The sequence below is a fragment of the Strigops habroptila genome, chromosome 6 (assembly GCF_004027225.2).
Source record: "Strigops habroptila isolate Jane chromosome 6, bStrHab1.2.pri, whole genome shotgun sequence".
NCBI classification, from domain to species: Eukaryota; Metazoa; Chordata; class Aves; order Psittaciformes; family Psittacidae; genus Strigops; species Strigops habroptila.
Window position 1 is genome coordinate 5,061,996 of NC_044282.2, and position 27,778 is coordinate 5,089,773.

The 27,778-nt window shown below is 37.1% G+C and overlaps 1 protein-coding gene across 2 annotated transcripts in view; it reads right to left on the minus strand.

Moving 5' to 3' along the window:
* Positions 1-10,791: 10,791 nt before the first annotated feature.
* Positions 10,792-27,778, minus strand: part of ENPP3 (ectonucleotide pyrophosphatase/phosphodiesterase 3) — a 38,594-nt gene continuing 21,607 nt past the window's right edge. The window contains exons 15-27 of one of the 2 annotated variants that reach the window (XR_003991846.1): positions 27,450-27,481; positions 24,603-24,730; positions 22,713-22,779; positions 22,178-22,265; positions 21,233-21,402; positions 21,065-21,116; positions 20,183-20,337; positions 17,091-17,226; positions 16,497-16,574; positions 15,745-16,141; positions 15,030-15,162; positions 13,209-13,365; positions 10,792-11,663 (exon numbers count right to left, since the gene is read on the minus strand). Coding sequence is in view for 1 of the 2 variants with exons in the window: in XM_030489540.1 (XP_030345400.1) it covers positions 11,490-11,663; positions 13,209-13,365; positions 15,030-15,162; positions 16,497-16,574; positions 17,091-17,226; positions 20,183-20,337; positions 21,065-21,116; positions 21,233-21,402; positions 22,178-22,265; positions 22,713-22,779; positions 24,603-24,730; positions 27,450-27,481 (1,370 nt within the window). In the remaining variant the exon portion in view is untranslated. The remainder of the gene's footprint in view (positions 11,664-13,208; positions 13,366-15,029; positions 15,163-15,744; positions 16,142-16,496; positions 16,575-17,090; positions 17,227-20,182; positions 20,338-21,064; positions 21,117-21,232; positions 21,403-22,177; positions 22,266-22,712; positions 22,780-24,602; positions 24,731-27,449; positions 27,482-27,778) is intronic. The other variant, XM_030489540.1, reaches the window with a different exon arrangement.

Consider the following 27,778-nt stretch of genomic DNA (forward strand, 5'->3'; position numbering starts at 1 on the left):
ACCTTTTTATAAAGGCTACAGGGCAGTAAATCTGCTCATTTTTCCCCTTTATGGTATAAAAATCCAAAGCTCCAACATATCAGTTTTAGCTCTTGCATCAGCTCAAGCATATAAGCCAATTTCTCTTTGATCTTTTTTCTGAGGTTGTTTCTCAGCCATTGGTGTTTATCTTACACATTGTGTGTCTCCTAGATAATTGAAAGTTGGACAGAAAAATAGAATTTATTTTTCTTTTTCCAACTACTGTGGGAGTCTGCAAACAATAAAACAGGCAGGGCTTTCCTCTGTCCAGCATCCTAGGACAACAACTGAGTTGTCATCTGTCATTAATGAAATAATGATACTGATGAATAGTGATCAACAGCTGCATCCTCTATCCAAAACAATAAAGAGGCAGGGACCCAGTTATTATGATAGTCACTCAGTCAATCAGCTCTCATATCTCCATAAGTTAATACATTTAATTGCATTTGTCCTCCTGCATTTCTCCTCCACCTTCTGACTGACTGCTATCAGTGGACATAAATGGGAATGACCTGCAAGACAGCTTCTCTGCAATGAAAACTTCTGAGTAGATCCAGTAACTACCACATCTTCTGTTATGTGCCTGGGCTCTTTTTAGGCAGGCTGCCTTGACCCAGTCTCTGTATATATTCCAACTAAAATTCACGTATCTTTTTTTTATGAGAAGTTGGAATAGGATTTTGGCAAAGAAAGCGAGGACAGCAGCATGAGTTTTGGATATGCTGAAGAAGACAGTCATGGCAGAAATGCTGTGCTGGAAAAAATTTCCTGCCTTCACGTAATTTTTAGGACTTCAGAAACTCTCACATTCTGCACCAGGTCAGAGCTACCTCTTGGGTGAGGAGAGCAGTCAGACAGAAAGGCAACAAAACAAGTAGCATGTTGGTTGTTAAAACACTCACTCAATTTGTACAAAATGCAGCATCAAGCTTGTGCCTGTGAACTGCTCCAAGCAGGGATTTTGTCAGTTCAGCCAGCCATGGAGAAATATAGCTGTTGGCCAGGACTCAATGAGTTCAGGTTGTTTGTCGGCTCAGGAGAAGCCTGAAAAAAAAAAAAGTCGTGGAGATGATGTGTTGGCACCTAACCTTGTTCTGAAAATGGTTTGGCTGACAAAGTTGTGTTGGGGCACCACTGAAAGCAAATTCAGACTCTGCAAAATTATTTCATTTCAATGAGCTGACTAAATCATACAAAAAACCACCCCAAAACCCAGCGAAGTTTTATTAAGCTTTTTCTGACCAACTCTATCCATGCCCTTTTTTCCCTAGTCAAAGGCACTCTGTACAGACTTTTCTGGCTCAGCATGACGTCTCCTGTTGCTATATTTCAGAGAGGGTCTCTCACACATTCTTGCAGATGCTGTGCAAAACAGTCAATAAAGTCAATACAGGAAGGAGGAAGGAGGTATTCATGAGTTGCACTACAACTCCACCCTTGGAATAAAGGACCCTTCCACCACCCTCACCGCCTTTTCCTTCAGTTATTCACACACATACTTCCCAACCTCACAAACACAGCTGGAAGCAAAGCAAGTAGGGAACAATTTTCCTATCCAAGTGTTCAGGAAGATGATTCAGAAGCAGTGAAAGCAGAAAGGGAGTGAGGACTGCTGAAATGGCAGCACAAGCAATGCTCATACAGATCCTGGCATTTAAATTGCAATAAACTCAGGTAAGTTTCTCAAGTTCCTGGCCATAAGGACTTCTGGTGTTAATCTCTGTTAAATATCCTTGAGCACTATCTCAATCAAACAGATCTTGCATTACCTTTCTGCAACGAAAATGCCTTTTTTGTCTTTCATTTAATTGTTATCCATTGAGGCAAAGAACACAGATCCAATTGAGTCATTGAGGCAGTTCCCTATTATCATGGGTAACTAATTCAGGCTGATTCATAGGTTGACTAAGCTCTTTCTTAAAAGTGTTTTTGTTTATCCCTTGCAATTTCCATTCAGTACCTGTTCCAGAAGCTTACTGGTGAGAATCCGTCTTCCGACTTCCAGGTGGAATCTACTGCTAGCAAATTTATATATCATTCTAATTATTTGGTGCCAACATTGTCTTATGCCATAGATACCTCTTTTTCTTTCTTTCTCTGTTCATCACTACTATCACTCCTAGCAATACAGCTAGAAAGAGTGGTTTATATCCTCTCAGGTTCCGGGTTTGCTCTGATAAACAAGACAAGGTTTTAAAATATTTTGTTGTTTGGGAAGAGATTAAAGTAGAAAAGAATATAGGGACTTAATTTTCTATGTCGTAGCAGGAGTCTTCCTTCACTCCTGCTCCAAAACAAAACCACCTTTCGGTAACTGGGATTACAGTGTTCTCTTACAATTTGAAGTCCCCTTCACATACTAAAGAGCAACAAAAATCATATCATTAGTGTGCATTAGCCAGCCTTACATCAGCTGTATTCTGTACCTACCTACAACCACTACCTCTGGAGACCACATGAACAACTATTTGATAAGCTGCTTAGCTACTGACAACTAGCAATATAAGACAGGGAGGTGTTGCCAGTGACAGTGTGTGACTTTTCACTTTGAAGCAAGCCTTTGGTTAGGTAAGAGACCCCTGCAGCTCTGGGTGAGCTTTATACAGGCTTCACAATGACTAGGAAGACCAGTTGCTTGGAACTTTCACTGCCACTGGTGGTCGTTCCAGGTCTTTGTGCCATCTAGACTGAACTGGGCAAAACTGTAAGTAGTTATATGTGAAATCACTCAGAATTACTATCTAAACAAAGAAATTAAGCAATTCTTTGCTTTCTTCCCTCCACTTAGCCATTAGGGCATCACTGCAGTTGTTACTCAGTCCAGCCAAGCCCATGTGGCTACATAAACACCAGTACATATGGAACACCTAATTTGTATTCAAAGTGATATGTAGAAGTTGACAGCAGTTTACAAATGACACAGAGTAGTTAAAAAACAGATGGATTATCAGAGACCAGGAGGAAATAACTATTTTCTTCAATTTAACCTCAAACCTCAGTAAACAATCCAAGATGTCTCACAGGAAGAAAATCTCTGAGCATAAGCAGCACATTAGTATGTCATACCCCATATGTCATTATCTTATGGCATAGCTGTCCAGAATGCTGTGCAGCCGTGCTGGATGAGAAGTTGACTGTGGATTCAGTGATTCATAAAGCAGAAGCTTTAGCCAGAACATACAAAGTGTGCCAGTGCTATTTTTCTCTGCAGTTATTCTGAATTAATCATAGTATAGAAACATATCATAGAAAACAGAAAATTAATCCCTATGAAGAAATATAATCTTTCTTACAGCTGGTTTCAGAAAGTTTCTGGGATATTCCAGAAATTAGTGAGACAACTTCCCTTTTGACTTTATGTCATTCATCAACCATGTTTCACCAGGATCGAGTTTTTACAACAATCAGCAAATTTGTCAAGCAATATTACAGAAAACTGTCCATGGTTGTATTAGGTTGTTCATGACTGGAAAAGAGGGAGCTTTCCATAACTGTACTAACAGCAGGTATCAATTTCTGTCTACTACTTTGAAATATACGCTGTTTGTGCGAGAAACAGAAATCTTTCATTCTGTTTTTAATTCTCTTTCTAGAAAGCTTTTAAATTGATTTTATGCACGTTTTAACATTTGGTAGCTTTTAATAACTAGAACATTTGGTAGTACCATTGACAACCGCTGGAGTATTTATCTTTCACATTTTTCATGTGAGGAAGATATTGACAGAAACACTATATATACTTCGGTACAGTTTTACAGCATTTCTCATACAATGATTTTTACTTGCAAGTTCTCACCCACAAGTCATTCAGACCAACAGAAATGTTCTGTCTGAAGGTCTCTACACTAGTACATTAAATGAAATCAGTACCTCAGAGAACAGTTGTAATGACATACATGTTATCATAAAATGTTAGTCTTTTGTTACTGGAAATACTTATTTCTGGATTTCTCATAGCTCATCCTACTCCTTTGGCAGAAGCCATGTGATTTTAATGACTAAATTCTTCACGTACACACTTCACTTTCTGAAAATCCTGAGTTGCAGAAGCACCATGATTTCTGCGAAAGCACGAGTCGCAGTGATCACAGTCCCAAAGACCAAGCAGGGAGCTAGTTCACATACTGATTTTATTCCAAAGTAATTGTAGTAGCCAAAGATCACATTCTGCCACAGGTGCTGGGAAGAAACATGACTGAGGCTGGGAAGAGAAAAAGGCACACATTAAAGTAAAAGAAATGGTAAGCAGGGACCATGGGAAAAGGAAGATGCTGGACAGCAGATACACACTGCACAAAAAATAGAAACCGATGTGGTTGCTTCTTCAACCCAATGTCAACTACAAAAGGGGTCACTGGCCAGGCTTTGTGCCTTTCCATAGCCCACACTCTCCTAGGGAAACATTACCGGTCCTTTTTGAAACATGCCTCAATGCCATCTCCTCTTTTCTCATTCCTCTGCTTTCCCATCAGACAGTGTCCTGTTTGCTGTCACTCCATCTGACTGTGCCTTTAGGAACAAGGATTATAGGGAATTATTTGCTGCCAAGCCACCAGAAGCATGTTTGATACACCAAACAGAGCCTGAAATTTGTTGTCAATGTTCATAAATAAAAATTTACTAAATCAAGTACAAGATCATACCGTGTGTGTTTTCTAAGCCTATGCAACTAAACTGTTTCCAAAACTATATACCATTCATAAGATTAAGTCGCATACCACATAAAATGTGATCTAGCTCATAACTGAGGAAAGGAAATGAGGCAGGATTTCTCATTCTGTGGAAAGAATTACATTAAGCAACAGTTTGAACTCACCTTTCCCATGAGTCTGTAGTTAAGATTTTAAAAAAGCCAAGGAAGAAAAACTTGAATATTCTACTTTTTCCTGCATTCAGGCTGTGCTTTTTCATGGCTTTCTTCCTCCTTGTAACTGAAAACTGATTGGAAATGCTTAACGGTGCTAGGGAGATATCCAACATCTGTAATCTGAACAAAAAAATTTAGAGGAGTATAAACTGGCGAGATGAAAAGATGTGGACAATGCCCCATAGGAAAGCCTGGAAAGGAAGTCTGCAAACTAGTCTCTTGAATCTGTTGCTGCATGAAAATGTGCTCCCAGATACAAAAAAGGCATCCTTTTGTCTAAAATGGAGGAGAAACTCATAAGGAGAAATGAAAAACATCTGTCTTTTCTGAAGCACATTTTGCATTCTTGGCTGATGGGAATACCCTTCAAATGTTCTAGAGATGATAGAAATGGTATTCACAGCTGTAGTTTTGGTAGTTAGACACAAATCTATCAGCTTTTCTCCTGAAAACAAATAGCAATGGGGAAAAAAATCCAAATACGAACAGCTGAATAGATGGAAATTGCATTTACTGCCTTGCCTGCAGAGCAAAAAGAGCATTCCTTTCCTAAGTGCTTTTTCTCTTCCATTCCCAGTCAGTCCTCTTTCTTCCCCTGGAGAGCTGGTTACTCCTGAGAATCAAGAGAGAATTCTGTGGCATGTCCTGCACACAATAATAAGACAAGGACAGAAAGATTGTTAGTATGGAAATTTTGGTTGAACAAACTGAGTGTTTAATATATACAACTGACTGGTACAGCTTCCATCCATGCTGATGAGTGTTAAACTGCTCATACAAAAAGTCTGGAATATCTGAAATGCAGGACATATTGAGAAAACTCTTTAATTCTCCTTGCAGAATAACAGGGTTGTATTCTGCCAATAAGAAAATTTCACAACAATAAATAAAACGGCTGTCTTCAAAAAGCATTCCTGAAAAAGCACGATTAGCCTTGCAACCTTTGTGGCATTCCCATTGCTTAGTAGTCACTAGTGGTCTACATTGGATCCAGTAGTGTTCAGCATCTTTACTAATCCTGAATTACTGTGGATATCCTGCCTGGAGCCAGATTGAAAGAACACAGGTTGCTAACAGGCAGAATTAGGGAAAAAAAAAAAAAATCTTTTTGTTCTTAAGAAAATGAAAGAATTTAACTTCCACTTATTTTGCCCTGTTAAGGTGTGAAGCCTAACAAATAGCTCATTTCTCTTTCAGCTACAGCATCACTACAGACAATCATGCAAATGATAAAAAAACCCTCTATCGCCTTTCTTTTTTTTGTGTGCCTTGCAAGCACAGCTGGAGTTGGTATGGTTGGCATATCTGTGAACTGTTGTTCTCACTGAAGTCACAATGTGGTGAAAATTCACTTCTCCAGCCATGGCTCTCCTAAGAAAGTGGTTTCTAAATCATCTCCTGCTGTCATTGTAACTGTGAACAACATCCGTTGGTAAGGTACAACCAGCCAGAGAAATTGCTTCCTTACTGCCAAATACCAGATTAGTTGAATCTCTTCTTTGGTAGAAAGGAAAGACGCTGCCTTTGTCTGCCCAGATGAGACCACTGTGCCTCATAGCTTGTAACACCACTCTCTACAATCCCTAATCTTGTGTAAAACCACACATGCCTTTGGTGACTTGTTCCATCCGTTAGGCAGCAATCTGACTCAGTGGTAAGAGGCAAGCTAGACAGCAAACAACTCTGCAAGTTTGCCTATTATTGGAGTGCCTCTGGAAAACTGGAGCCCTCTTCTCCCTAGCCACATTTCTCCCACATGGAGTAAGACCCGGAAATCTCCCCTTCCTTGCAGTCAGTCTTGGGAAGCAACTGCTGTCCTTCCAGCTTCCAACCGTTACAGGCAAAGCAGGCTGCGGCTGAGCTTCCTGGACAGTGGGCAGTTTGGTTTATCATAGAATCATAGAACGGTTTGGGCTGGAAGTGACCTTAAAGATAATCTGGTTCCAAACGCCCTGCCATGGGCAGGGACACCTTCCACTATACCATGTTATTCAAAGCCCCATCCAACCTGGCCTTGAACACTGCTAGGGATGGGGCAGCCACAGCTTCCCTGGGCAACCTTCTCTGGGCAATGTCTCATCATCCCATAATCCTGTGTACAAACATTGCAGAACCAGTGTGGGAGGTAATTTGAAAAAACAGTCCTTTCTATATCCATTAATATTATTTTCCTGAAGGAAGAATGTCCAAGGTATGAGTCAAGGGTATTCTGTGCCATTTAAATGTTTGCACTCAACTTTGAAGGTAGCCTTTAGTGAGGTACTAACAAAAAGCCAGCGGTCTCTATAACAAATATTAAGAAAAAAAGAAGTTTATTTTGTATGGTGTCAGACTCTCAGAGCCAGGGTGTGGTGTTTGGGAGATGGTAGCACTTGCTAAAAAAACCCCACAAAGAGTTGAGCTTTTCCTTGCTCTGGCTGTAGGATTTTCTGGAGCAGAGTAGGCCGTGTTTCCCTTACCTGCTCTCTTTCATTATTACTCAGCCTTGCTACAGAGACAAGACTAGCTATAGGTAGTGCTAAATTCCATAATTTGCTTACAGGCGTGGTTCCAATACTCTAAAACTCAAAACCCCCCAATCATTAGAGAGGGAAACAGACAGGTCCTTCTGAGTTCAGATTTTCCATGGCTACAGGAGTGCTCGGTTTCTCAGCTTCAATAGTGGTCTATGGAAAATCATGTTTTATGAATTTTTGGTTTTAATTCTCACCCATGATGTGGCTGTGAGATCTGGGACTCAGCAAGATCTGCTTTTACAGTCAGCAAATTGACTTATACCTATTCCACTCCAGCTTCATAGTTAGGGATCCCCAAACAGTCTAAAAACATAGAAACAAAGGGCTTGCCATTTTGGGGAAGCTATACCCACATCCTCTAGAAAACAGGAGAAGTTTGAAACTTTCAGAAAAAGCATTATTTCTTAGTTCTCAGTGCAAAGCAGAGTGGTTATCAAAGGAGAAACATGTTTTTAAAACAAATATTTGCCATATGCTGGTTTTACTATGTGTTATTATCTATTTGTTGCTACTTTTAGTGTTTCTTTATTTTAACTTCTGAATTTCTCAGCGTTTCTGAGTAAAAAAAAATACTCAGTTTTATTCAGTCAACTTTTCTTTTGTCCTGCTTTTCTATAGTAAGGAATATGTTCCAAGTAGACTTATTACAATGTCACATAGAGTTCCACTGCCTTTGAACTGCGAGATAGAACTTATTCCTCTCCATCTCTACTCTACATACCAGAACTTTTGTATTTTTGCTAACTTTAATGAAGAATAAGAATTCTTTGCTTTTGAAAGGCAAACCAGGACAACCAGTTGAGAGTCTTGAAATGTAAGTGGCTGAACTCTTCCAGGTCAATGTTATTTGAATAAAATATTTTTTTTTTAGATTCTCAGAATCACTGTGCTCTAATTTGTGGCTTTGGTGGTGTATGAATTCTGATTGAGGCAGCTGTTAATTTCCAACTCCATGCAAATCACAGAAGTTACTCTATTTCAAAAAGGAATAGATCCATACAAATGTCTTAGGGAACTGCATAAGTTTCAGGCTGTATGTCTACTGGTAATGCAAGTAGACATATGTACACAATATTGAATGTTTTCTTATGAACTAGCAAGAGTTTTTATTTTTATTTCTATAAATGGATACATTTGTTTTCAAATTTGAATAAAAATGCCTGTGCAAGCCTATGAAACTGTCAAAAAAATTTAGATATAGGCATCAAAGCCCAAAAGCTAGTGATTTTCCCTTGCATAAATCTCCAGGATTTGACGCTGCACTTCCTCCCATGTGCAGTTTTAATTGTATGATACAAGAGCGGTACACAGAGCCAAATTGGTCCCCTAAACATCATTATATCAATTTCACTACTAGTTCTTCGAATCTCCAATGCAGCCACTGACTCATGTAACTAGGGAAGAGAAAGCAGGAAAACTTAAGTCTTCTTCCAAATCAGCCAGAAATCCTGAGGTGTTCTAAATCACATAAATGACTAGACTCCTTGGTTGAACTTAGCAGTGACGGGGAAAAAACTTTCTGTAACTGTTCCTTTAAGTAACAGGTTTAAGGAGGCCTGTGAAACCACATGATCAACTAACATGGGCATTACAGCTTTTGGAGGTTAGAGGGAACACAATGCTATGAAGAAGCAGTTTGTAGCAGAGTTTGTGTCATGGGGTGTGACAGAAGCTGTACTGTACTGCATAGAGAATTGGCTCTGAGAAAGCTGAAGACACTGCCACACAAAAAGGGTACCCAGTCATCAGTGCCAAAGTAAAAATAAAGAGCTGAGAACCAAGTCCTTTGCTCACAGAAAATTTTCAGTTAGATATTCCTATGCAATCTCCATACTTTTATCTGTAAATGACCCACTACACTTTTGAGCACTAGATACTATGACAGCTGAATGAATAGTAGGAGAAATAAACATGAATATAGCAAAACCACTTTCATATTTGCTTTCTTAAACTAATTGCAACTTCAGACTCCATTATCATAAAAGTTTGTGTAAAACCCAAATATGTGATCAGGATCTTCTTGTGTTAGAGACTATACAAATACTGAACGAGAAAAAGAGGTTTTGGCAGGTTGATAGGCAGGGATCTTTGCACAAGAGTCAACTTTTATTAGCGGGGTAGGGTGCTTTTGGGGGGTGAGGCTGGACATTTTGCTAAAGAAGAATATTAAAGAATCTTGTGAAGGATGACAGCAAATTAATTTTGCTGCTGTATAAGTCCAGTATCTGTCATGTGCGAGAGCATGGATGAAATTAATTTGCACAAGTCTGGGCAAACCTCAAAGACATTATTTCATCATGCAGGTACCCAGAGATATATATAATTCAAACACGAGTGTTCACAAAGGCATACCTACACCAGAAATTTGCTTTCATAATTGAGCTAGAGTATTGGCCTGAAGCTTGCATTGCTGCCATGGTTGGTGATATGGGTGTTAATTCAAATTTAAATATATCAAATCACAACAATCAATCACATCAGTCAAGCTAATTCTACTTTAAATTGCTAATGTAGATATACCAAATATTATACTCTTAAAAAGATGTTTGTTTCTTCTAATTTTTCAAATTAATTTTATGATTCTAGACTGGTTACATGCCTACATTAGTTTGTGTTATGTAGAGCCATTTACTAGACTTAGGGTATGATTTACTATGCAGTGAAAAATCAGTTGTATTCTTAATTGAGGCATTTAGCATAAGTCTCTGATTTAGACGGATAGACTTAGATGCCACAGTGTTGCAGGGTGAAATATAATTCCATGTTCAAGGAGACGGTGTAACGGTTTAACCAAAGATACAAATCTTGACATTCAGCTTGGCCCCACACCTTGATGTAAGATAGCTAAGCTATGTTTGGAGTGTATGTGCACACACTGATCATCTAAGACATGGGGGGGAAAATGTCCTGTGGTTTTTATTTATTTATTTATTTAAATTGGCTTTTAAAGCTCCCTTTTCTAAACAGACATATCTTCTTCAGTCCACAACTAGTTACAGATTGAAACACTCTTTGACATGCTTCTTTAAAACTCCCCCACTGTGCCTGCAAATCGGGCAAACAGGTAAATCTGTTGTTATTCATACCAGTGCTTAGCAGCATTTTCAGTGGAGAAATATGTAACATTTCTGCAACTGCAGAATCTGGAAATTTCCACTGCCTTGTCCCACTTACCTGCCCTTGGTGGTAATTTGTGTACAGCACAGTGTGAGTTAGAGAGTCGCTATGTATAAAGCCTTTACAGAAAGGAACGCTATTTTTCAGATGTCTTTACTAATTTTGTGCTTTAAACTCAGGTTTAAATATTTAAAAATAAACACAAACATTTAGGTATTGCCAGGCGTTTGAAAATTGTTGCAAGTACTGGTAAATATCCAGACAAAATTCTTCTGGCTAGAGCATTTATTTTACCTTCTCATGTTCAGAATGCTTTACGATTTATGAAGGGTACAAAATACAACTCATTTTCTCTAACTTCACTTCACTTGTGACTAGCATAATGAATTAACCCAAGTGGAAAACACAGGGGATGATCACGGAAGACACTTCCACTATATACAAACTTTTTGTGAGTCTGAATATGTTTTTCTAAGTACATAGCAGTTTCCATGTGAATCAATAGGTGAGAAAGAGAAATTCAGAACATTTCAGAACATACTTGTATTAGATAACCATAACCTTTCTGATAAACAAAATGGGGAAAAAACACACACTCTCTCAAACTGTTTCAGTTTCCAAATCATTACAGAAATATTTTCTATACAGTTTACAATTCTGGGGTCTCTCTACTATGAAACATATTCCTTTTGGAAGTTTTTACAAACCACTACTAGTAAAATATTCTCTGTTTTGATAGCCTGGCTCAGCAATGATGATTTAATTTACTTTAGGTAATTTTTATGCAGTTCACACAAAACACTTGACTGCAGCACACAAATTCGAAAAGAGAAATTGTCTCTTCTAAATGTATTTTCCTATAGAAGAGCTGTAGTCATGTTTCCTACTTACTTTAGCAAGGAAAGTTAAGTTAAATCACTTAAATTTGCTTTCTTCCATACACTGACACTTTTTTTAACAGATACTCAGTTACTTTCAGTCTCAAATGTCGGCAAAAATGTCTTTAGCTGCAAGATCTCAGAGACGGGTTCCTCTCTTTCCTGGTAAAAGTCAAGCCCAGTTAGCAGCTCCACATCCTGAACACGGGCAGAATGAGCCTGAACTCTTTCTTCAACCCATTCAGACAGTGTCTTATTTTCCTGCCAAAACAAACAAGAACAATGTTCAAACACACAAACTCTGGTTTTTGGTGGTGGTATTAGACAATAACCAGTGTCTGAACTGGTTTGACAGACTAAAGGCCTCCAATTGCTAAAACTCTTTTCAGGTTCCCTAGGGATGTTTACAGACTTGCATTTAGGGATCTCATTTAAACAGAATCAAATGGATGTCCCTTCTCCCCACCTCCAAAGCAAAGGTGAAACAAAATTATGCTGAAATGGCAAGTATGATTTTTGACTACAAAGTCGACTCATGTTTTAAACACGCAAATAAGGATAGTTTTAGTTACAGTATAAATTAGCTGCAGTGCTCAGGCTACCAAACAACAGGCACCTGAAAACCTGAACAAAGTCCTTACAGCAGCTCAGTCTTGATTGTTGGACAGCAATAATACTTGCTAGATAGACAGGGAAAACAATGGAAATGTAAGCACTAATCAATAAAAAATGTTATTTTTCAATTCTTTTACTACAATGTTTTTTTTCCAAACAGATGGTAATTTGCTTTTCCATGAACAGTATCTGCTCCTGACACAAAGGTTCACTAAATTCATTGCTGCAAGACATGAGGAATACAAAGTACAACAATATTTGGGGTTTGCTGATAAACTTTAGAAATAACAGATGTTCATTTCTAAAGTACAAAGACCAATTAATCCCAATTATTAATATTGTATAGATAGTCAACTCTCAACTACCAAAAAGATTACTGAGTATTTGTGGATTATCCACGCCACAAATGAGGAGACACCCAAGTTGTTTCTAAGTAGTGCAAGATGCACCTGTCTGCAGTCATGAGTTCAAATTTATAAATACACTAAATAAACACAATTGTATTGCTTTGAGGGCCAGTTCAAGTTTGTGCAGCTGTATTTGTATATGGGAAGACTCTGTAATACACACACTGAGCTAAGGAACCTTCTGCATCCCATAGTTTACGGAATAGACACTCAGCTGGCTCAACAATACATATTACACTCAGCTGATTTATTTTGTTTGGTACAAAACATGAGATTTACGCTGTTACTATTAAGCATGGATTTTATTTAATTCAAGTATTAATTTCAACTGACAACCACCCATCTAAATACCTAATGTCTAATTTCTGATAAAGGTGTAACAAAGGATTGTAGGAATTCTTCTAGCTACACTGAAGGAATAAACACTCAAAGTCCTCTGATACTTCTGGAGAAAGATTATCCTGCAGCACTTCCATAAAGCTATCTGATCGCCCTGTTAGGTGTACTGCTGTTCTCAGCTCTTCAGTGCCAGCATTCCCAAGTCCTCTTATCAAACCCTTCTTTACTCTTCTTCCTTGCTTCCTATCAGCTCACTAGTTTCCAGCTACTTCTCTTGGAGCTTCTTACTCTCCTAGTCATCACTTTAGCTCTCAACTCATTCTCAACTCATGGGGAATGAATTAATTAAACACTTAGACTTCTAAAGATTCTCCAGATGAATGGATCCCACTGGGAACCAGTTCACAAAAGTCACTGGCACAAAGGAGCATGGAATTATACTTACAGCACAGCTTTCAGTGTTGTCAGGTCGATGAGGAATGATAAAAGACAGAGCATCCAAGGAGCCTGAGCAGTCCAGTGGAGTATAGGACCTGTTCTTGCAGCTAGTCAGAACCACAAAGTAATGGGTTGGGACAGGGATTTCTGTGTTGTTTACATGCCTACAAAACAAATATTAATTAAGCGATCTTTCAAGTATTTAAACCACTGATGCCGTTAGTAATTTATCATGTCTCAGCATAGATCTTTCACTACAATGACTTTTATTTATTTTATGATTGAAATAAATACCTGATGGGACAGACAGCCTCATATCTCTTTCATGAACAGCCAAACATGCATGGATTAGTACTTTTGCTATAAGCAGTCCCACTGAAACCAACAGAATTGCTTACATGATCAACACTGTTCTGTCAAAGCCAGACATTTCTACAAGTGGAAGAGGCAGGATACAACATTGTATCTCCCCTTCATTACATTAAGAATTTCAACCACATGAAACTGAATTGGAAAAGAATGATGAGAAAACTAGCTTCTCGTTTCTTGACAGCAAGAAATGCCAGAATGATGTCTTGTGGTTGTGTGTTATAAAAACCAGTTTAGGATACCTGAATGAAAATGTCTTTGTTTCCCTTTTCTGGCTATTCCGTGAAAATGGTCACTTTTGTGTATAAACTTATGAGGAGCTGAATGCTTCACAGATTTGCTGTACATCTTCAGTATTCAACAAAACACCATCACTGAAATCATTGTACTACTTCGTATGACTGACTAACCATGCTGAATAAAACATGCTTGTTCCAAACTATAGACAACATTATGTGGTTAGCTGGGTATTACAGCATTCTGCTTGGAAGGAAGTTTTAGTCTCTCCTCCCTTCCATCCTCCTACTTCATGGCAGAGCTAATTTTCCCATTCTCAAACCATTTTTGACAGATGTGGTATTAAGTCTAGCCTTGAATAAAACATCTCCAGTGACATATTCAGCTGTGCAGATTTCCCAGCACTTTTCTACGACATAAGCGTTCTTACTGTCACAAGGCATTTTCCCTATATTTGGAACAATCTAAGTTAAGTTGTTTTTTCTTATTCCGTTTTTTTCTCCCTCTGTCCTCATTCACTAACATAAATAATTGGTCTTTATCTGTCATATTTCTCTTTCAAAGATTTTTTTAATGTAAGTCTTCTCTCATTCTTGTTTCTACTCACACATGAACTGTTAAATGTATTTTGTTACTCTAACAGAGCTCACTAAAATGTACCTAGAACTTGTCAGACCTTCAAGTGACCTGCGTAAACCATAGCTATGCAAAGACACCACTTAGGAACATTACATGTTAAATTCCCAGTTACACGATTCAGTGAAAGCAAACGCAGAAATCTGATCTTTGATAAAAAACATCAGTTTGAGATAACAGAGAGAAACAATGAACAGGTGAGCAAGCACAACATGAAAGTGAGAAAATTATGCTTAAGCACATCTTCTGTATATTTAGATGTCATATATTATGCCAGTATTTCTGTTGAAGATGCCCAAAAACCTAGGCATAAGCTTCGGAAACACATTACTGGTCTGTATCTGTGCATGTGTACCTAGATAACTGCAAAGCACTTGTCTTTTTACTGGACCTTCAACTTCTACAGTACTGTATCTGTTTGCAAGAGTGTTTGCTGTTGTATGAGTAGCAGTGGGCGAAGTGTACTAAAGGGAATACTCTCTTCTCCATGATACTTGTTGGTTTTGAATAGAATTCCGTTTGTGTGGAAATACAGTTTGTGTGGAAATAATCAGGGGTTTGACTTCTGGCTTTTCCAAGTACTTACTGTTTAATTTCATCAAAAGTATCAAAATGGCCATCATAATTGTAATCAAACACTGGTCCACTGATAACGTTTACTCCATTCCTTTCTCTAGCATACTCCTGAAGAAGCACATTATGGAAATAGTCCCATAGCTCTGTCATTAAAAGAAAATATAAGCATATTTAACATAAATTTGAAGTTCTCTCATCACTAAAAAAACAAAAACAAAAAACCAAAACAACAGCCTTTTTTTTTCCCTATAGATGAACAATAAAAAGTTCCAAATCAAACTGCCTGTAAGATCAACATTTTGTTACACAAAATTTGTATTTCATCAAAGGGGAAATACTCTCACTCATCATTGAAAGAGGCACAGTAAATGCTTATAGGTCTGCAAGGTCCATTACACTACTGGTGATAATGCATCTCACCTGCAGCTGAAGCTACAATTTTAGAGCTATGAGGTCATTAATTTCTGGCCTATTTGCTAGCACCTGCAACTATGCCACTTAGTAGGAACTGAGATAATGCTTTGTAAGAGGAATATTTACCACCTGAGAGTTAGTCTAACTCTGCAGAACTCATGTCAAATATCACTAGACAATTTGGTTTATTTCACAGATGTTATTTGAGAAAATACAATTTGCAAGATATAAGCTAGTGAGACTATTCATCTATTTACAGCTATTATGGCAAAAATAACAAGATACATTTTGGGGGTTGAGGGTTGATTTACCTCTTGCTTATAGTCTAGAGTAACTTCTTCTAAGTTTATATCTCTTGTACAATTTTCCTTGGAAAATTGGATTTTTCATGTCTTTTTTTGATTTACTTTGAAGATTAAAGCCACTTAAGTTTTCTGGATCTCTGTTTTTTTAAAGGACATGAGTGAAAGAATAAATGATGCATTAGAAAGGTAGTTACATCATTGCTTTTCCTCCAGCTTTTTCCATAAGCATTTCTTCTTTCTATATTTTGTCTAAGAAAATGAGCTTACTGCACTTGTATAATAGAAACATCTGCCTGAAATGAATATTCCAAGATTAATATTGTTTGGTTTGAGTTTCTCCTTGATGAAACAGGCACTGTGTCAGGGCATTGTTAACAGACTTTGTCCTGTCTTCTCTTGACACCTTGCAAAAGGAAAGAAAAACTGCCATTTACATTCAGCTTTTTCCCAAAGGGGATATTTTCATGAGACTTTCATTTCCTGTTAGGAGAACACACAGTGGGTGAAGAGAAAATTCAAAAGTGAACAGGTACACCTAGCAGAGGTCAGACAGGACTATATACAGAAAAAAAAAAAAATAATGTGGGTGCATTTTAAAATTTCAAACATCTATTTTTAAAGTTCTAAATATATTTGCACAAGATCTGGATATACTGCAGGCATGCATTCATATTTTTTGGTTCTTGTCATAGCTTTATCAAATCCAGAGTCATAATTACAGAAAATTAATCAAAATTAAGCAAAACCTTGCAACCTACCTCTGAAAGCTCTATACATGGGAACAATATTGCTGGTGAGTAAGGCATCATACTGTTCAAGAACAGATGAATTGAAGTCTATATAACAGAAAAAGAAATATAAATTAATGAAATTAAATAAATATACAAAGACAAATTTGATTCATATGTCACTATAAGTTGCAGGTACGACAATTAAATTACATTTTACATTTGAACATGCGTATGATTCTACTGCAAACATATCTCTAAATTTATTTATACAATCTGTTCAATAAAGTAATTACCAAATTTGACAACAGGAAATGAATACTCATACAGAGGAAGAGGGACAGCACTTCATTCCAACCCTTTACATCTTTCTAACCAGTTTTCATCACATTCAAGTTGTTCCATTTTTAAAAGAAAGACTTTAATGTTCTAAACTGAAAATACTTAGATACAAGTAGCAGTTGCCCTGCTTTTAGTCAGTCTACAAACACTGGAAACCTTTTTCTGCCCAACATGCTGATCCAAAGAAGTTTGTTTTGGTGTTTGGGTATATGTTTAAACATAAACCCACATCCAGCTGATTAAGACTTTCTAAGCTCTAGCTATAAAAAGAACCATGCTCACTGGGAGGATAGAGGAAACTGCGGGTGAAGGTCAGCCCTTCTGGGTAGTTGGAACAATTTTGGCTCCGAGCAACAGGGATTCTAACATCAGCCCGCAGACAGTCTGAAACAGTGGGAGGAAGAGGAGATGTGTTTTCCTGTGAAAAGGGAAAAAAAAGAAAAAGTATTACACCCACGGCTGTGGCTAACCCAGTGCTTTGTATGGTTCTAACTTTCTAGAACAGACTTCATTGAATCTTCTCCTATTTTCATAGTGAATCAGGTCAATGCAAGTAACAGACACTGATGTTTGCTGCCTAGTGTTTTTCCTCTATTTCTGTTTTTAGGTAATTCAGGGAAATCCTTATGCAGCGTGTAAAATTGCAGTAACAACATAAGGTTATACCTTAGGAAAAAACTGGTGACAAGTTTGGCTCATTTGTCACTTTTACATATTTCTGGAAACACCAACGTGATGTCACATCCTCCTGGAAAGCAGCTAGTATATAAAGATGAAGCTATCACCTCACCTTAGCATCTGAGAATACTATTTCCATAATAAGAGTCTGTGCTGCTGAAGAGTTGAGGCTAAATAAAGTCATTCAGTAAATTCAGTACATTTTACTGGCCAGCTTCACTGAGACATGTTAACACGCACACTAGCTAAGATCTGGCCAAAAGTGATTATGATGAGTATAATTTTTTCTATAACCTTTACTTTTTTTTTCTTTAACCTTTGCCATAATTTTATTATAGAATTAACTAAAACATCAAAATATGCTTTTCTGTTTAACTGCATTTTCTTTTTCATACTGATTTACATGTAATTTATTTTCATTTTGGTAATAGAACGTATTTATTTGCCTTATACCTTTATAAATGGTAGTTAAACATCTACATTGACTTTCACTACATTGCTTATTTTGATCGGCTAAGACCAGGCATTAAAAAAGAACTGGAATTCCTTCTTGTGCCTCTTAGTACTCCTTGATCTACTTACTTACTTACTTGCTTGCATGAGAATTCCTATAGGTGCCCATATTATGGTCAGGTTGTATATTAATGGAAATTGCATATATCACATGGAATGAAATATAAAAGACAAAAGACTGACTTTGACACCTGAGCAGATAGCTGAAATTGTCAAGCAAACATAAACCTCAATACAAAACTGACATCCAATTCATTTGAGCAATTTGTCCTTTCTAGTGTCCAAATCAATAAGGCAGGGTTAATAGATCAGAAGAATAGATGAGGGTTAACAGAATAGAAGAAACCAATATTTTAAACTTAATAAGTGAGCTGTGGTAATCAACAATAACTTCAACTTTTTTACAGTCTCCAAAGGGAAACCTGAATCAAAGTAATAAAGGTCTGAGTAAACATGCCAAGGACTGTCCTGAAGAGAACTTCATTCTTCCCATTAAACATAGTGGTCACACCTAATGTTATCCAAATACAGCAGGGAATCTACTTTTGATCTCTATCATGAATCTGGGTTCTTAATAGCATTCACATTTTCTCCAACTTGAAGTGATGAGGACACCACTCAACTCTCTTCTCATTATTTCACATTTCTTGAAGCTGACTATATGAGCTATGATCTCTAATCCAAGTGCCAAGGTGGGAGGACAGTGTTTTAGACCTGTCTGTCTGTCACAGATACATCATATAACCTGTATTTTCATGAACATTCCCATCCATTTAGGAGGTGAAGACTGCTCATGGCTATGTCCATTGGACATCACCGGAGAAAATTCTCCAACTGAAGAGATGAGAATTCATAATGAACCTATGATGTCTCAAAATACTGAATAGACAACCACACAAGAATATTTCAGGTTGGTTTTTCAAGGATCTATAAGTCAGCAAGTAAACAATATCAAAAGATGTTGAGAGATGAGAATAGTTATGTCTCTGTCACCTTTAAGTACAATGGGATCAACAGTTAACATAACCCCAGATTGCAAGCCATATTGCTAATGGAATTGATATACTCACTCTGCTAAATCTCTTTTCATTTGCCTTCCCCAAAATAGAGGAATAATCTATTTTTAAACAGATCATCTATCCATAAGAATAGAATGATTCTCAAAGAAGATGTTGAAAGTGCTCATTTAGTAAGAAATGATATCTTGACAGTGATAGCCACCACTTCAAAACTCAGAATAAAAAAAAAACATTCATCACCAGTTCAACACCTTTAGCCTTTTTGGCTCTTCATCTTTCAAGTTAAAGAACCATAATGTCTTCAGAAGAAAGCAGTTACAACAAAAAAATAGCTTTGCCTATTACGTCATGCATCACCTTTTCTGATGCAGGTTATTGTCTTTTGCTGAGCTAGTAATTAATGTTGGGAAGCATGAGCTATTTGCATTCCAAGACAGAATTTAAGCATCTGCTGTGGTCTGTCATGTCAACGTCAGCCACCTCCAGGAATCTTTTTTCAGTAGCCAAAGAGTATTTCCTCATGGCAACTTAGAAAAAGGGTCAAATTATAGGGTGAGTTAAGCCCATGAATTTTATTTCATTTATTGACCCCGAAAACTCCAAAATTTATTCCAGAGCCACATACCCTTGAACTCTCAGAGATTGAATCAGCCATAATTATGTTTTTCAGAAATTATGTAATGTAATAGATAGCAAATGAATAGAATATACAGAAATATGCATTAGAAAAAACTGTCTTGCTGAGTTGTATAAAGGTTTCTTAATAGGAAAAAGATTGTGATATTCATAGGAAAGCTTAAAAGCTTCTGATTTTGGAAATTGCAGCCTGCTTTCCCTCAGGAATTGACAGGCAAATTGGAACACTGTCTTGACAGCTTACCCCTGTTACAAAACAGGTTTCATGCAGCCAACTTAGCAGCAGCTCTATTCTTTTCTAACTTTTGTGTCCCTAACAGATGGCCATTCCCACTTTTTTAAACAGTATTTTAAGATAGTTTAAATTTAAAAGATATCAAAGACAATTTTTCTTTTTCAGAAAGAAGAGGAAGGGCCTTAAGTCACATGATACCTATCAGTCCTTAACCAGGATTCCTGGTGGATGAATTATGTTTTCAATCTGTTCTATTACATACTTATGAATAGTAAAGATATTTTATAACATACAGGCTTATCCACAGTGTATGCAGTCCACAGTGGCATCCAGATATCATAGCTGTATCCACTCACATACCGATGATGGGAAAGGAGGCAGTAGACATTTTCTTTCTGCAGAACTATGGGTCTTCCATATGGCAAATGATATGAGTTTGCCTCCCTAACTAGAATTTAAAAAACAATTATTGATTCATTCTTCTATAACATTTTGGATGGTTTAAGAGAGCAGAGAAAAAAAAATTAAAACATTAGTAAATACAAATAAAATTAAAGATAAACATGGGCATGTGTTTCAGCTCTTAGCTTGAGTGGAATTAAAAAAAGTAGAAAATAGTTTTCATGTATATTTAACATAGAAAAGTCAATGTAATATATCAGACTTGTTTCTTTGCGATTTAATACCAATAAAAATCTTTCAAACTTATCTTGCCAGTGGTGTGAAAGTTACATCTTATTTGGCTAGGAAGCATTACGGTGCTTCCTAAAATTTCCAGAAACCCGTAAACAGGCACACAGAAATATCTATGGGAACTTTTGATCAGAGAAAGGCAAAGTTGTGGTTACAAAGTGCAGAATGAGTTATGGCATATAGCCTGGAAGTGCTCAGGGTTTCTCCAAAGACCACTGAAACCTGTATGGTCTTTTTCCTAGATTTTAATGGGATTCACATCCAATTCCTATGCATGAATGTTGTGTTAATAGCATCAATTAACATTGCTTAAAGAAATAAGAAAGAAAACAGAAAAAAAGTTATTATTCTAATTTGGCTTTCCTATTTCACTTTAAATTGTAATTAACATTGCAAAAATTCCCACTGAAACCAATAATATAAAATGTAAACCAGGCATAGATTTAAAAATACTGCTGTCCTTTTAACTTCTTGCTACTTACTTTCTTCTGTAGTGAGATTTAACCTCTCATTTAGCACTGAAACATTTGATACCTGTAAAATATGAGAATCATTCAGAATGAATCCATAATACAGAAAAAAAACCCCAAACAAACAAAGAGAACACATTTGACTAAGAAAATTTAAAGATCCCAGAAGCCCCTACTTACATGCATACATGTGCATCCCAGTTCATCTATAGGAGTCAAACGGGAAACTGGGCATGAAGAAGGAGATGAGACTTCTTTTGCATATGAAGGATTGTAAAAAGGGTTTTTTAAGAGGTGGTTCAAACTGCCATGTGTTCCATTATTTGGTGCTGGTGTTATACGCAGCAAATCTGTCGAAACATTTGAAATTTATAAGCAGATTTTAAGACTAAATGGCATTTTTAAAAGTCATTGTCTTTCCAATTCTACGTAGTTCCTATGCATTCATTCTAAATAGAGAAGAAATAGTTTATTCTGTTATTTAAACTATTGTAATAACTACTACCATCAACTTCCAATTTTCTAGATATGAAGGCTCATTGCTATTTTCCACTGCATCGAGATTTGGTAATTATGTATTTGAGTACTGTTGATACAATTTTATACATTGCCATAACATTCATGAGATTAGATGATTTAATGCAGAGTACAAATGTGATTGCAAATGCATCACATTGTGAAGCATACTAGTCAATTGCATTTTTGTGTGATGCCTTAATTCATACTTTCTGAGGCTTATACTCTTAATCACTAACTGTGGGGACTGCAATGGTCCATCTAAAGTTATGAGCAAGAGCAGTAACTCTCTACAAGATTCTTATCCTACAATTATTTCACAGGCATCATTTCAACAGCAAGCGCATGTGGCAGGAGCGCTTCTCTCTGATTGTTTAGTGGAATTCTTGTGCAATCAGAAACAAACTTCAAAGCTTAACTATTCAGGGCAGTTAATCTTTTAGCACTGTACATAAAGCAAAAAAGCATGGCTTCAGTCTTCTGTGCAAAAAACCTAGCTTCTGAATGAGTACATGCAATTTTTAGTTACTCTTCTTCTAGTTCTTTCAACACTGGTATTTGAAAACACTGTTGATTTATCATCTAAAGTACTGGATTGTTTCTACTCACCACACAGAAGGTTGTAAACCTCGATATTTTCAAAAGCATCCACTTCTGTTTGGTCTTTAAAGCTTGGGCCATATGCTAAGAATATAGCCTAGGTCGTAATAAAATAAAAGTTGTTATCTATCTTAAGGAATCCAAATTAAAAAACAATTCAGTTGCATTTTACAGAACAGGGACACTGGAAAAAAATATAGTCTTTTCACAATCCTTAAAATTTAAAATACAGGATTGTTCTGGTAAAGAAGGCAAATTTTTCCCATTGCATATAATTTGAAGAAAAACACAAAATAGAAATTCATTTCTCAGGATACTTTAAACTACATAATGAATTGGGGTGGTCTTTAATATTTTGATGCATACTTACAAAAATTATTTTTGCTATGTTTCAAATTCACACCTTTTTATGTTTTCATTGCAAAGCCATATCAACAAATGCACACTGCAAAAACTACCTCATATTCTATATTGTGGTGGTTCATCTAGCACATTGTGATTTTCTATGTAAGAAGGTGAAAGACTTGAATAGAAATCATCTTACCTGCATACTTTTAAATTGGTTGTTATAACCATGGTTACCCCCATCACAATATGTGTAACTTCTGTCCCTAAGGAGAAACCATCATATAGTGTAAATAAAAATGGCACAAATAGAACCAGTTAATAACAGTCATCCTGACTTAATGGACTCTGTATTATGTCTTAAGAACTGACTCTGGCATTATATTGTAGCACTTTTTGCTCATCCAGTGTTCACTTTTATGAAGATCTCTTTCTCCTGTAACAGAAATTGCTATGGACAGAAATAAATCATCCTAGCTAGCTACTGAGTGTACAGTGCACCAATGTTTTCAAAATAAATAGAAAAAATGGCTATTTTTGAACTGAGGCCTTCACCCGGCTTCAAGTTACAGAACAAGTGTAATCTGCTTAGGAAAAATTCCTCAGTTACGTTCTGTGATATCTGCATTTTAACATATAATTTACAATGTGAGAACTCTGCTGTTAGCCTCTGTGGAACAACATAAATAAGACTGCAAGGTATTTTGCCTTACAAGACAGTGCATTTTCATTATGGATTCTAAATGGTAAAGAAGAGATGTGGTTGCGTGGGAGGGGTTATAGAATTAATAATATGTCAGAATAGTCTGACTTATAATGACTAACACTTGTTTTAATTTACCCGTTGCTGAGATACATGGAAAGATAAAGATGTAGTCACCCCATACTGACTCAATGTACAGTTGTCAAGCACACACATCCTGTTTTCAGAGGCATAAGAACATTTGGGCATAGTTTAAAAAGGGGTAAATACGAGATTTTTCAGAGAGTATTTCTTTTGATGTGTCCAGGACAATTATTTGGTTGCATCAAAATAATCAAGTCATATACTGATCAGGCATTTTCTACTATTTGAATAGCCTTGAAATTCCAAGCAAGCTCATGCTTCCCCTACTACAACGCTCTAGCGCAGTAAACACAGTATTGCTACTAACACCACAGACTTTGTACTGAGTTTTCAAAGCCTCAGGACTAAGTCTTGTTTGAACTGCTCTTGACTTGCCCCGAGCTATTTTTTTTTATTGTCTAGCTCTTAAAGCACTTTTTTTGTAATGTCAAGTTGGTTATGTCTAGTTTGTTATCATATCAGTTATCTTTGCATGGCAAAGATACAGTTTTTGTACAGAATGGAGACCCCAAGGCTAGAAACAACTCACCAATGGTCAATTAAGGAAATGCAGATCTGGAACTGAGTAAGACCAGACTTAGAGAGGTAAGAAAGAGAATAAAGAACAACTATCTAACACATGTAGAATGCGCCATAACTAGTGAACTGAAATGTAATGTTAACTCTCAGGCCAGTGAAGAATGAGCAAGCTGTAATGTTAGCATACATACAGGAAGGACCCAATTCAGATCACAGAGTGAGGAAGAAGAAACATCAACATCATATTCCTCTTGATGAAGGACTCATAATGCTGATTACTGGCCATATCCACACATGTACCAGACTGAAGCCATCAATCTTAGGACCCAGAAGGGCAGTGGAGGGGTGACTGTAAAGCCAGGAAAAGGCTAGATACTAGGAAGGCTTTACAACAATATTAACTGCATTATTTTTGAGACTTTTTCTGTGTAATAATATTAATTTCCTTGTTTTCTTTTGTTTTCCTTTTTTCTGTAAAAATTTGATGAAGAGTAATGATAATTCGTTTATTACAGTGTTAAGATTTGAATCATACTAATAATACATTTTTGGCTTTATGTATAAGGCATGTTTCCTTTTTACATATAGTAAGAGTTTAAATGTAACAAATATGGAAATGTAGCAAGTCTAAAGCAAAACAGGAAATGAGGAATCTGTGAAGGAAATTAAAAGCATGAGAATGGAATGAAAAAGATATGGTAACAGTTCCACAAATTATGTTACCTCACAGCCAGCCACTGTCGATCCACCAAAAGATGAACTTTATCAATACGAATGTTGTTAGCATAGTGGAGTCGCTTTGGCAAGTCAGGAGTCAGATAAGGCTTGAAGTGCTGGGGGGATTTTTTGCACTGTGCAAGAGGAAATAGCCCTGTCAGGAGTTTTGCCCAGTTTCAAAAAAAAAACCCCTCATTCAAAATGAACACAAACATCTCAGTGACAGGAACATAAGCACAAAGCACATCATTCACAGATAGCTTTTCAGATAACTTGCAGATCTCATTTTTGGCTCAAGAAGCAATGGAAGGAAAAACGGCTTTTTTTTGGAACTGCTTGAAAATATACTGCTATAATATATATAGCAAGTTCGCAGATAAAGTGGTAAAAGTACACATAAGGTTGAAGGACATTTAGTAGTAGTCTTTCGTCTCTATGTCCTTGCTAATATCACTGGCATCTAGTACGTAAGATTACACTCTACAAGAAAGTTCCCTGGCAGTTTATTTTTGCCATCTTCTATTACTTTACCATTCAATTAATAACAAAGAAAAGCAAGTATACATAATGTAGCACAGTCTAGGGTTTTAGCTGCAAGACTGAACATTTATGCCACGTAAATGTCCAATGCTTAGCTATTAGCTAAAGGTCTTAGCTTTCACATCCACATTTAATGTGGTAATATAACTACTGTGTTAGCAGGCACACTATGAATGAGTTTAGCACTGAGAGCCTAATGACAACCATATGACACACTGCAAAGATTTAACTACATATGGCCATCAGGAGCTATTCCAGCTGGCTGCAAGCATCATGGCAATGTTTCAGGAGTGTTGGTCCTGATCAGGAATCCAGCACTGTGACAAAGCCGAACATCTAAAATGCTGAGGAAAGAGCTGCTGCTAAGCGGGGTAAGCCAGAGAAGTGGACTTCTTTTATCACCTAGGCAGTACAAACTATAGCATGCTTGGAGTCTGATCTGACATCTCTACCTCTAAGTACTAGAATTGTATACTCTGCACAGAATGACATTAACAAGTGAAATTTGAGTAAATGTGCCTGCGTAGTCATCAAAGAAGCATAGTGGAATCCAAGAACATGAAAAATAAGGATTTGCTAGCCCAGGAGAGGTAGTTATTCTACAAACGATAGTCTAACTAAAGGGAAAAATAGAGGAAATCAATATATAATATGACTTTATGTCTATTGATTGGCAATTAATATACAACACCGAGCTCCTTTCACTGCCTAAAGCCTTCATTCTAAGAACTGAAAGGGAAAAAATACACTAACAGTTTAGGAATTAAAAAAGGAAAGAGGAGGTGTCCTGATACCAGGCTGTTCCTATTAGGCAGAGATGTCACGTCTCTGTAACTATTTGCAATTGCAGTTTCAACTGGGGTGGAAAACATGCAAATTGTGCTACCCCACTCACGATACTGCTCTTTTCATATGACAGGTTCCACATCATACAATGGGGTAGGAGATGTTGCATTGAAAAGACTTCCGCTATTCCCAGCTATTGATATCCTACTCCTCTGTTTGATTTGGATGCTGGGGAGTAAAGGATGTGTTCTTATTTATTCAGAATATAGAAAAAAATAAACAGGAACATTAAACAGGAACATTCACTGCCCCTTGAACTTCAGGGGCAAGCAAAATCTACATGTGATATTGCACAACTGAGTTGTTCAACAGGTTAAAGGAAGACCTCTACTGGAGATTTATCTGAAATGTACCCAGCTGAGACTGCCAGAATTTTTCCAAGCTGAGAACATTTTTCCTAAAAGTATTGGAACATTTCTCTAATGTTTGGACTAGGACTAGCCACAAAATAGAAAACAAACTGGCAATGAAGCAAAAAAAGGAAAATTATGGCAATACATTGAGAGCAAGCAGTTTAAATTTATCACCTTTCAGTAAATATGGGCTTGGTGTTCCTTTGTTTTGCACTCTGTTCTGCACCCCTTTTTTTGCATCCTTCAGAGCTCAGCTGTCACAGAGCGCACCCACAAGGAGCAACAACGGTCTACATGGGAGACACAGACAAGCTTGGACCTGCCATGAAGGGCTACATCAAAAGACTCTGGCAGGGATCCAAGCAGAAATATCGGTATGGGGTCCAGTGGTAGTGCAGCATACCTAAAAGCACTGCAAGTACTTAAGTGATATGTCATAAAAAAGCCTAAAAGGGACATATTGCCTCATGCAAAAGGTCAATCTTGCCTAATAGTATATTTCTAATCAGACCTCCAGAATTTCCAGAATCAGATAAAGACTTAGTGTCTAAGAACAAATCAAATATTGAACGAACCTTCTTTCTGGTACCTGTTCAGTTTCCTCTAGGCTTCAGGGATTTCTTAAGTCAGAGGTTTCTTATGGATCCTGTTTAATAGCCCTTACAGGCCTATCCTTTGTTAATTTATCTAAAATCCCACCACCTATATTTCCAGCCTGTGGCATGTGCTTTACAATGTCATTTTCTGTTGTGTGGAAAAGTTGCTTTAACCCAGTCTGGGTGCAGCACTTGTAGTCCAGAGCTAAAGATGCCTGTTATCTAAAGCATCTCTGTGTTGTATTCTGTTCTATAATGAAGATATACCCTACTTTCTCCATGTGAAGTCAGCCACTTCCTTCAAAGTGAAGTACAGAAAACTCTTTTGTTCTGAACAGAGATCCCTCATGGGGGATCTCTGTACCATCTTTAAACAGCTTTCAGAACTGCCTCCTATAGTACACTGGAGTCAGTACACTATTTAAATTGGCACTGTAGTATCAGTTTTTCATGAACTGTGCTTTTTGATCAGATTCTTAGAGGAACTATGAGGAAAAATTATGAAAATATTTACTCACTGTGAGGTTTTTAACAATTCCTTCTGAGTCAACTGTTGAAAAAGAGAAGATGAATTAACATACATTCAAACAGCTGAAGGTGCAAAGCCTCATGAGAAAAATTTCAACATACTTTTTGTCGGTAGAATTGAATTTCTTTACTAGCCTGTGAAGATAATGGTAACCATAATCTTCCATGGGTAGGACTGTTACATTTCCAAGGGTAACTGTCTGTAAGTGTGGTCACCTGTGAAAGAACCTAGTACTTTGGGCACATCAAGACAGACTGTAGAAAACTGCCATGGTGATGACTGCCTGCACCTAAAGCTGACACACTATTAGAACCAAAT